Genomic DNA, 12,377 nt, shown 5'->3' on the forward strand with positions numbered 1-12,377 from the left:
AAAACGTTGTTTTGTTATGAAAAACAAAACAACGTAATAATTCATCCTTATCATAATGTTTAGTGATTACATTAAAGAAGATATTTGTGTTTCCCCACAACCAGAGTAACAAACTCCACTCCGTGCCCACAACTCAATAAATTCCAACTTTCAGTCAGTTTCACGGGCTACTTTCCTACTCACTGCATTGTCCCACACCCCCAGACCCACTACCCTCTTAAAACGTTTTAAAATTAGTGTTCAGTTAAATACCATCACATAGAATGGAATATGATTTTGCCAACATTAGATTTCTTAAAGAAGAAAGCGATTGCTATCAAAGAGTTTGTTTATTATAAACATAAAATAATATTTTCTTATTTTCAAACTTGTATTTCAAATCCCTGATTAAATGTAAAAATAATGCTATATCTATCTGATTACGCTCTTTATTGATTACATTAAAGAAGATACTTGCGTTTCCCAACAAACAAAGCAACAAAAATAGTACATACAATGTGGAAGTGTCCATCCACCATATATACCACACTCCACTCTGCGCCCACAACACTATAAATTCCAGCTTTTAGTCAGTTTCACGGGCCATTTCTAACATTCACTATACATTGTTCCTAACACCACCACCCACACCCACAATGTCATTCAGAAATCACATATCTCCATTATCCGCGACGATCAGTATTGTCGCCAGGATATTACTTTTTTTAATTCTATTAGGGACCCATCACCATAATTGGGCTGTTGCAGCGAGCAACAGCCCAATAAAGACGGTGGTGGTTCTCGTAATGGAGAACAGGTCATTCGACCACATGTTAGGTTGGATGAAGAAATTCAACCCGGAAATCAATGGCGTGGAAGGTTCGGAATCCAACCCTGTTTCGACGTCCGACCCGAAGTCGCGTCGGGTTTATTTCGGGGATAAGTCTCATTATGTTGATCCTGATCCAGGACATTCATTTCAAGCAATAAGGGAGCAGATATTTGGGTCTAATGATAGTTCGAAAAAACCAGCACCAATGAATGGATTTGCTCAACAAGCTCTTTCTATGGATTCTAATATGCCTGATCAGGTCATGAATGGGTTCCAACCTGATATGGTAATATTTACACTTTAATTCTTACTCCTCTATTCTTATGGAATCTTTTATCTAATCGTAATCCTTAGGATAAATAAAACAAGGCTTTAGTTATACGATATTTCTTTCTGTCCTAATTTACATGACACCATTTGAATTTCAAAATTCAGTTTTTTTTAATTTTCACCGTGAATTGAGATATAAAATGTTTAAGTTTTGAAATAAAATTTACATATTTAAAAGCCAAGTAAAAAATAACTATATAAGTCACAATAATTGACAACTCAAAATATTTAAGACACAAAAAGATTGTGATAAAAGAAAAAGTTATTCAACAGGTGTCACGTAAATTGAAAATAATGTACTCCCTCTGTTTCAAAATGTTTGTCTGAATTTAACTTGACACGAAGTTTAAGAATATAAAGAAGACTTTTGAATCTTGTGATCTTGAACTAAAGATATGTAAAACGTACCAAAATGTCTTTAATTTTGTAATGTTAACATGTCACGGGAAAAGTTAAAATTAAAGAGTTGACAAAAAGAGAAAGATGTATCTTTTTTAACGAACCAAAAAGGAAAGTAAAACAAACATTTTGAAACGGAGAGAGTAATTTATTTTATTTTTAAGCAAAATAAGTACAAATTAAATCTCACACTGAAAATGAGGTGTATTAATTCTTGCATTCTGAACATGTATGTCTCTTGTTTTTGGGAAAGAAGATACTTCCTCCGTTTATTTTTACTTCTTTATTTTTACTTTACACGCTCTTTAGGAATTAATAAATGAAGTATGTATTTTACGAAAATATTCATATTAATTGATGTATAATCTCATTAAATTTGGAGAATGCTTTGAAAATGAGTAATTAATGTTAAAGGTAAAATAAGAAAAAAAAAATTGTCTTTCCTTGATATGCTAAAATGGATAAGTAAAAGTGAAAATTTATTTTTAGCAGAGTGAATAAGTAAAAAATGAACAGAGAGAGTGGTAAAAGTTTTTTACAAAATTTATCTCCACACTCGATGTCTTTTATCAACCCTGTGAAATGTGAATACAAGACATGTGTCATAGAACTTTTATCACTTGGCAATTATTAGATGATATGTATAATCACTAATTTGTACTACTCTTAAAGCTAAAAGTGTTTCATTTTGGTGAGGATAAGAATTCTTTAAAAATAATCAGGTAGATATGAACGCATTCTCTAGAAAGTTGACGTTTATATCTTTTTCTTTACTCCAGTTTATTGAGTTTAATAAAAATATGTTTTGCACTCCAAATATTCATCAAATAGTTGTTTTTGTATTGATACCTAAAATTAATTACGGAACATGTTAAATACTCCGTGATTTTAGCTTTACCTAATTTTCTTTCCAGTCTTCGTCAGGTTCTTTTTTAAATAACTATGGCTTTAATATTTGTATATCAAATAATCAAGATATTGATACCTTTCCATTTTATGCGTACTAGTATAACTTCCATTCTAACCAGTGAGTCCACTTCAACTATACTTTCAAGTTTCAACTTACATTCTTTCTAGTGAATCCAATTCAACCTACTTTCAAATTTCTTTACCTTTAGTTAAAAGGGGAAAAAACATAACTGTACAATTATATAAAAATATTTACAAAACCTTAGCAGAATTATCTAATCAACATTAAATGACAATTAGGAGTTACCTATCCTAAGAATTCCTCTATATTAAAGGAATGTAGTTGGACGAGTCATTAACAACCTTGCTTATCTTTCTACTTTTTGCTAAAAAATTATCTACCACACCAACAATTATGTTCCTACTTCCTTTCCATTGTAGTAATCTGATTTTGCTATATATTATATTTATTGAATTATCTTATGTATAAAATACATCTATATACATCAAAAAATGAATTATACCACGTATATTATATTTATATTAGGTGTATAATATTATACCTTAATACCATTATAGCATATGTTGAATTATACTATGTATAAAATATATCAGTATACCTCTAAAATGGATTATACCATGTATATTATATTATACCTCAATAAAATTATCTTATAATTGAATTATACCACGTATATAAAAACATTAGTATGCATAGAATATATATACTGATTAAGATGAATTATCTTCATAGTGATTAAGAGTTAGTGTACCAGTTAAAGAGGAGAGAGAAAATATGATAAACATGAAGAAATATAACCACATCCCTAGTTTAGTGGGATGCAATTTTTAAATCTTCAATTAACTGTACATTTTTTTTTCTAATATTTTTTAAAAAGTAATAAAACTTGCTATTTTTGTGAAACTTTAAGAGTTGTACTAATTATGTTCAAACTCTTAGAAAGGTGACAAGCCACGTAATTTTCTTTAGTTAAAAATCTCGGGTTTAAATCTTGAATATGATAAAAATTAGGTTAGGAGCGCTTGCTCCTCCAGTATTTATTATTTTCCAGAACCATTTAAATAAAGCACTACACGTCATTAAAAGAGGTAATTGAATCACTTGAAAATCGTTTTAAAATAAATAAATAAGCACTATATTTCATTATAATCTTTTCTTTAGCAAGTAATTGTCTTCAGTTAAAATTTTACATTAAACTATAATTTTTTCATATTGCTTTATTTAAATACAGTCAAAACACCAATTTTATTTGGTATCGGGTGGCTTAAAAAATTTAAGATTTTTTTTTAAATTATTTTTATTACCTAGGAGGTAGGGGAAGGGGAAATAGGGAGGGGATTATAATGTGGGGATTCAAACCCTCACCAATAAGATGAAAGTACTGAGCTATTAGATCCTACAAAATTTAAGTTTGTAGGGGCCGTCCAAGTCATTTTATTTTTAAAAAATACAGTGTAAATTGAGTAATTTTATTGATATAAAAATAAAATAAGTGACTTTAAAAATTTATTACTTGTGTTGTTGATCAGGTGGCAGTATACAAAACCCTGATATCAGAATATGCGGTGTGCGACCGGTGGTTCGCATCGGTGCCAGCATCGACTCAGCCTAATCGTCTCTATGTTCACTCCGCCACATCTCACGGCACCACCTCAAATATAGCATCGTTGTTAGCCAAAGGCTACCCGCAGAGAACGATCTTCGAGAACCTTGACGATGCCGGAATAAATTTTGGAATTTATTATCAGAATATTCCGGCGACTCTATTTTACTTGAATTTAAGAAAGCTCAAGTATGTTGGAAAGTTCCATCCTTATGATATCACTTTCAAAAATCATGCCAAATCAGGAAAGTTACCAGGTATGGATGTCAAATGTGCAGTTTACAGAAAATTATTTAAAGTTTCTGAGTTTTTATAATTTTAGATTAGTATACGATAATAAATACTATTTTACAGTCAAGTATTTTCTTATACGTTTATTGGGGCCTATTTAGGTAGTTCAATAAAGATCAATTTGAACAGATTGAGCGAGTTATACTTAGAGAATATAAGGTATATATAGTGAGTAATAGTTTAAATCTTTTTACTGTTATCTAACTTTTATTCTAGTCAATCAATCAGTGTTTTAGGATTTATTTTATATTTACTGATAGTGTATTAAATTTTGGCACAAATGATGCTAGGAGATTACTTGCCTTAGATCATGTCACTAATTAAGCTAATTACAGATAATTACATTATAGCTTGTTTAGCCAAGATTATTTTTCTCCAAAAGTGCTTATTTTAAAAAAGTGAGTTATTTGGTTAAGTTTTTGGGATAAAATAAGTGTTTCTAGGAATTAGCAGAAGTAGTTTTTTACAAGCTAAATAAAATAACTTTTGCCCAAAAACACTTTTTTAAAAAATACTTTTGAGAAAAATACATTTGGAAGCACTTTTTAAAATCTTGGCCAAAACATTAATTGCTGCTCAAAAGGATTTTTAAATTTATTAGCCAAACACAATTTGTTTTTCGCCAAAAGTACTTTTTTGAAAAAAAAAATCTAAGCTGATTTTAGAAACTTAGCCAAATAGGCTATTAAAGTGATTTGAAAGTCATATTTCAATTCAGACATTTTCGGGATACCACTAATAACCAATGAATAGCAGGTGCTTTTTACTTCTGTGAATACTATTTCAATGGGACTTGGTGAGTCGACCCTAAATTATTTATGTATAAAAACTAGCATAAACAAGTATGTAGTATTTTAATTTCTATGTCTAAAATTCAGCACATCAAGTAGGGTATTATTCGGTTACCGGTTTACCATCCAGTATAACTAAACTTATAATAATGTGACATCTCTATGTACCAGGATATGTTGTGGTGGAGCAGCGATACATGGACTCAAAGCTACAACCGGCTAACGATGATCATCCATCACACGATGTATATCAAGGTCAGATGTTTGTAAAGGAGGTGTACGAAACTCTAAGGGCAAGCCCACAGTGGAACCAAACACTACTAGTTATTACCTATGATGAACATGGTGGGTTCTTTGATCATGTCCCTACACCTGTCAGTGGGGTCCCTAGCCCAGATGGAATTGTGGGAGAACCGTTCGATTTCAAGTTTGATAGATTGGGTGTTAGAGTTCCTACTATCATGATCTCTCCTTGGATCCAAAAGGGCACAGGTACGATCACTTTAAGTCCTTATACATATACCAATTTATTTTTAAAATTGTTTTTCCCCTCTATTTTCCCCTCACAACAAGAAGATACTCAATGTAATCCTGTACTTAAGGTCTGTAGAGGTAGGATGTGCACAGATCTTATTCCTATCTTTGTGGGGGTAGAAAGGTTACTTTCAATAGATCCCTGACTCAAAAGAAGTATAATCAAAACAGGGTAAAATGGAAAATAACGACAGCAAAAGAAAGATGAACAAAGCAAATGAAATAACAAATAGTAATAAAAGAAGAATAAGATAGAATGCGGATACTAGATACTATTACCAAATAAGGAGAAAATGAACTTGTCCCCTATGTCTCCCTCATAAAAATGCTATAACACTTAACTACCTACTAATCTTCTAGCGATAGATCACCCATCATACGAGGTATATCTAAGACAGATGTTTGTAAAGGAGGTGTCCAAAACACTAAGAGCAAGCCCACAGTGGAACCAAACAGTACTAGTGATTACGTTCGATGAACATGGTGGGATCTTTGATCATGTCCCACCTGTCAGTGGGGTCCCTAGCCCAGATGGAATTGTGGGAGAACCGTTCGATTTCAAGTTTGATAGATTGGATGTGAGAGTTCCTACTATTATCATCTCTCCTTGGATCATAAAGGGCACAGGTATAATCACTTTTTAACTCCATGTATGTATACCAATCTATTGTAACCCTTAATCTTGTCAGAATATTTCATTTAGACACTTAAAATAAGTTCTATTTTAATTGAATACCTCAACTCCTAATAACAAGTTCCAATTATAAACTTCAATTCAAATTTTAGAATTTTTTTTGCGTGTATCTTCATTCATCTATTTGGTAATTAAGTTAACTACATAAATTATATCATCTGCTTAATTATACACATTCGCTTGAATAAGTCGTAAAACCCCCGACATTATTTACTTGAGGCTGATGCGTATAATTAAAGGAGATGATATATTTTATGTGATTAACTTAACTACCTCATAGACGAATGAAAACAAACACAAAAAAAAAATCCCAAAATTAGAACCAAAAGTGCCTAATTGAAACACTCTATTAGAAGTTGAGGTGTCCAATTGGAACACGATTTAATTCGAGTGTCTAAATAAAATATCTTGACAATTTAAAGGGTTGGCTATGTGTTAAGCCTTGTTTTCCCCTCTATTTTACTCTCATATTATAATTGTTTTTATATTACTAGGTCATATATATCAAAAATAGTCACATATAGCAGCTCGTAATTAAGTGGAATTAGTAATATCAAAACCAAGACTGATAACCCACTGTTATATGTTACATTATGCTAATTGCAAAAACTCTTTACACGATCGATCGGTATTTTTTAAGTTAAATACTAAGAAATATAGTAAGATTCAGATAATGTAGATTAATGGATTTAATTTTTGATTACTTATTTGTTGGAACAAGATTTATATACTTAGAAACTTTATAAAAAGATCACAATAAATCATAATTTTATTGGTTAAAACATTTGAAAAATTATTGAAAGAATAGTAAAAATCGTTTAAACTGAGTTCCATTTGCTATATGTTTAGCTTAATAGATAGATATTGAGCTAGATTTGCTAGGAGAGTATATTATATTATCTTTGCTTCTAAATTGTAATGACTAGGGGTGGACACTGTTTTGGTCAACCCGAAATTCAAATCGAAATCCGAACTTTTTAAATATTTGGTTTGAATATTTGGATTATGAATTGGACTTCGAATTTTATTTTCAAAATTTATGGATTTCGGATTGGATATGGATTTAGTACTACGGATTTTTGGACATCCGAAATTTTTATACCTTATATCTAGCCCAACGTATATCATATGTGTCAAATATTAATAAGTCTAGTTTCTAAAGGTCCAATAGATTAGTACCTAAGGCCCTATCCATTAAATTATTACGTCCAATATATAATTTTCTATTAAATCAAATATAATATAGGGTTTCTTACTTCTCAAGTCTCAAAAGTCTCATGTTAGTGTCACCCATGGAAAAGTTCTTTGTTATTTTTCCATATGACTACTTAGATTTTATTTTATTCATTTTCACTTTTCCAGAATGCTTTTATTTGGTATGGATTTATTATGGTGGACATGACTTGGATTTGTTAATCCTAATTTGAACTGGAAGGCTTTTTTTTTATTGAGCAATTATGATTTAGATTTAACTCTGTGGAACTAACACATGAATTTCGTTCCTAATAAATTTGCCCTAATAAATTTGCCTTAAGTCTCAAGAGTCAAATCTGAAACTCCGAAATATCCAAACCGAATAATCCGAAACCGAACTTAAAATATCCAATTCAATCCGAACTTATTTGGATTGGATTTGGATTGTAATTTCTTCAATTTGAAAATCGAATATCCAAACCGAAAGTTTCATATCCAATCTGATGACCTGAATGCTCACCCCTAGTAATGACCATTAGATGTTCAATATTTATTTGGAATATTCCCTGCATGCATCAAAGTACCAATTGTATGATATGTATATCTGGTATAAAATTTGTCACTTTATTATAATTATTAATTAATTAATATCTTGATATATATAACTCGGATCAGAATAAACTTTTGCTAGTTAGACATATTTTTTCCGTTCACTTTTACTCTTTTGACTTGACACGCCCCTTAATAATTAATAAATGAAATATGTATTTTACTATAATATTCATATTAATTGGTGTATAATCTCATTGAATTTGGAGAATGATTTGAAAATGAGTAATTAATGTTAAGGGTAAAACAAGAAGAAGAAAAAAAATTTGTCTTTCCTTGATATGCTAAAGTGGAGAAATCAAAATGAAATTTTATTTTTAGTCTTCACAAGTAAAAGTGAATGGAGGAAGTAATATTTAATGATTTTAAATACTTTCAACTCACTTCAAAACAGTTTCGCGTTTTGAGTGATCCTTTTGAACAGCGGACCTACATTCTAGAACACGCTTCTGACTACTTTCTTCCAAAATAATTTTGAACTTTGATTGCATCATCAGAATAAAATTTAAGCACTAGAATAAAATACACAGCTAGATTGAATTAATTTCCACTAAAGAGGAGATAATTAGTCAAAAGTACACACTACCGCCGAATCGCCGTGACCTTTGAAGTCACCTGTTCCCATTTGAGTCTATCCAACATGTAAATAAACACTTCGAATAATTGAACTTATATAAAATGGTTTTGGACAAAAAAAAAAAAAAAAGAAGCTTTAATTAATGGTGTGAGATGCTTTAAATCCAAATTTATTGCTGCCACTATATCCCACTTCATGTGATGTAACATGTGAAGATGTAGATGATGATTTTGCTGAATTTTTTAGGAAAAAGATGTGTCCAGAAGTGGTCTTTTTCACACGAGAAAGAGGACAATAGTGTTGCTTTTTGCCTCGAATATATCCTCTTTTTTCATGTCCAATCAACTTTTTAATGTCATAATTTATCAATTTTTTGTTGCCATAATCTAAACAATATGCACCGTAATTAATATGTAGGAGTATGTATTAGTTTTGTAATTCCAAATATATATTTTAGGTTTTAAATTTTATTACATTAATTATGATGAACAAATATCAATTCTACCATGTTAAGTACGGAAAATGATTCATATTTTGAGTTTATTTGGCACGTAATATACTATTCTTTTCTTTCTTTACATTATCCATGCGAATCTGAGGAGTACAACAACAATAACAAAAAAATATTATAACTAAAAATAAAAGTATAAAACTATATATCTTCCTAGTAACAAATGGTAAATATTCATTAGTTTAGTAGTAAAAATATTCATAAAGACTAGTCCTTCGAAATCGTGAGTTTACCCCTTTGTTTATTATAACTTCTTTTCAATCTTGTATTATCTTCTTTGAAGAGATACATTAGATATTACTCCTTTGAAAAGGATTGAATCCTGCATATCAAGAATTAGGTGAACAAAATAAACCAAGTATCCTAATGTGTGGCTTCAATCGTGTATTGCTTAATCGAATGTTATACATAAAATATTCAGTTAGATCTTAGTTCTAATTTGACTTAAAATATGTTATCACATTTAATCGATGTATGAAAGGAGAACAAGCGATCTCCTAACCAATTACGGTTTGAATAGAAGAGAATGACCTTGTAAAGATTTCATGTATTTATTGACGAATTTTATTTTATATTTTATCAATTCATGTGAAAAAGACGATATAACAAAAACACTATTTGTAAATCCATAAAATCTAGTAAAGGGAGAAATGGTTATTTGGCCCCTTACAATTTTTTTTAGTTTTATGACCCTTTTATAAGAGATCTTGATTTTTTACACATAAGAAATCTGAAAAAAGTCATTTTCTTCTATTCAAATTGTAAGAGGCCAAGAGATCTTATTTCCACTAAAAAAAAATCTATGTCTATGAAAGAGGAGATGTGTAAATGAAACATCACTATTTCATGTGTTATTTTACGTATAATAACATACCAACAAGGGTTGTGGTGTAGTGGCTGGTACAACTCCATCCTTAACCAAGAGGTCTCAAGTTCGAGCCCCCCTGCATACGGAGTTATCATTGTTAGGGAGTGCTTTGCCCCCCAATGTCGGACTACCCGGCATGAATCCTGATTTAGTTGAGCTCCAATGCGGATACCAAACACCGGATGGGTACCAAAAAAAAAAAGAATGCCAATGGCTTACAATTTGTTGCACATCTGAAAATATGACTCTTTTTTTTTTGTTGTTGCAGTTGTTCATGGTCCTAATGGGTCGCCATTTCCGACTTCGGAATATGAACATTCATCAATTGCGGCAACGGTGAAGAAGATCTTTAATTTGCCATCACCTTTTCTTACTAAAAGGGATGCATGGGCTGGCACTTTTGAACATATTCTACAAACTAGGAAGGACCCCAGAACTGATTGCCCTGGTTAGTAATCTCAAACTTAAAATACTTAACATTAATTATTTAACATTCAATTTCAGAAGAATAATAACAATTAATAGTGTGTTGAGATATGATAGTTTTTGTACTAGCAAAATATTTTAATTTGGTACCGGATGTAGTATGCTGGCATAAAGTAATATTGTGTCAGGAGCACGTCATGAGTTCGAACCATAATTGAGTTACATTGTTGTGAAGTGGTATGCGATAGAATAGTAATTTGTATCCATTGGTTTAAAATACTAAATTCACCTCTAATTTTTATTTAGTAAGTAGAAGTATATAATATCAAAGAACAATAAGGTACTGGTGTTAATTATATTTGTATGGACTCCTTTACAAGTACATATCTATGTTACGGGTATGTATAAGTATTGATTGTGGGTGCATGCAGTTATGTAGTAACTTTAAAAATAATAATTACGCCTGGTCCCAAATAAATTAGGATCGATTATATGTATCTTCACTTATTCATTTAAGATCATTTCATATCATCATTTTTGTATCAACTACAATTGTACTATCTTTAGAATTCACATTAAGTATGCAGATCCTTGTGGTACCCATCCGATATGGGTAAATCAAGACAAATGAAGAAACCATATACATATGATTCATTATATCCAAGCCACCTCTTATTAGGAAAAACCACTTATTATTCTTATCACCTATGTCTACTTTCTGGTTGTGTGACACACTTTATTTTCTAATCCGTATAAAAAAATATATATATAACACACTTCTAAATTTGAAGCAATCAACTTTAACATTTCTTACAACTTATAACTAAGCAATGTTACGACTTGTTTAAAGACCACAAGTGTCAAAATTATAGCCACACAAACAATAGTACATGTTTAATATATAGTACAAGCTTCGAAAATCTTCGTTCTTATTAAAACTCCGTATCTATTCAAACTGTGTCATATAAATTTTATAAAGTGATTGCCTATGTTCTTTTCTGTCATATGGATTTTACAAAGTGATTGCCTATGTTCTTTTCAGTCTTCTTAGTTCGTCAAACATTGTGTAACCTAACTTTGTATACCCTCTTTGAAAATTTTCCACAGAGAAACTTCCAACTCCAACAAAGATCAGAAAGGGAGAAGCAAATGAAGATGCAAACATAAGTGAATTCCAGCAAGAGCTGGTTCAACTCGCGGCGGTTCTAAAAGGAGATCATCTTCTAACAAGCTATCCAGAAAAGATAGGCAAGGGCATGACTGTAAGACAAGGAAAAGCTTATATGGAAGACGCCGTAAAACGCTTCTTTGAGGCTGGATTTGCTGCCAAGAAAATTGGTGTTGATGAAGAACAGATTGTGCAAATGAGGCCTTCACTCACTACAAGATCATCTACTAATTTGCACCCTTAAAGGAATATTCAAATGAAATATACAAAATATACTCAGATATGGTATTGTCGAAGCCATGTAATTATGATGTAATTTATATGGTAAAAAGTTGCATTATATCACTCTTTTTACAGTTACAAGCGTTCAAAATAGCTACTTCAGCAGAAAGGAAAAATTATTAAGTGAGGCAGTAGAACTTTCTAACTGAAAATTGAAGTCTGAGCAAAATATCAATCTAGAGGCTGCGAATTAGGTAGAAGGTTAGTTGGTAGTAGGGCGTTCTCTCGATTTCCTGCAGGACTAGGCCTGGTGGTCGTGTCTATACCAAATTTCGTACTAGTAGTATTAGCTCTTTTCTCGTAGTTTCTTGTTCGTCTAATTCTGTTATCGCTTGTGTTTCTTGTGCTTCGATTATCG

The 12,377-nt window shown here is 31.1% G+C and overlaps 1 protein-coding gene across 1 annotated transcript; it reads left to right on the forward strand.

Annotated features, from left to right (window-relative positions):
- Positions 1-507: 507 nt before the first annotated feature.
- Positions 508-12,082, forward strand: LOC132626385 (non-specific phospholipase C2). The gene is made up of 5 exons (XM_060341245.1): positions 508-1,097; positions 4,001-4,331; positions 5,328-5,648; positions 10,412-10,591; positions 11,677-12,082. Exons 1-5 carry the CDS (start codon positions 636-638, stop codon positions 11,979-11,981), a joined length of 1,599 nt encoding a protein of 532 aa, XP_060197228.1. The 5' UTR covers positions 508-635; the 3' UTR covers positions 11,982-12,082.
- Positions 12,083-12,377: the final 295 nt, after the last annotated feature.

This window comes from Lycium barbarum, chromosome 2, assembly GCF_019175385.1.
Source record: "Lycium barbarum isolate Lr01 chromosome 2, ASM1917538v2, whole genome shotgun sequence".
Taxonomy (NCBI): Eukaryota; Viridiplantae; Streptophyta; class Magnoliopsida; order Solanales; family Solanaceae; genus Lycium; species Lycium barbarum.

Bases quoted from the DNA above. Each gene is read 5' to 3' on its own strand.
- LOC132626385 (XM_060341245.1), top strand. From the start codon at position 636: ATGTCATTCAGAAATCACATATCTCCATTATCCGCGACGATCAGTATT. The intron at 4,332-5,327 runs GTATGGATGTCA...TCTATGTACCAG, and splicing joins CAAATCAGGAAAGTTACCAG to GATATGTTGTGGTGGAGCAG. The intron at 5,649-10,411 runs GTACGATCACTT...TTGTTGTTGCAG, and splicing joins TTGGATCCAAAAGGGCACAG to TTGTTCATGGTCCTAATGGG.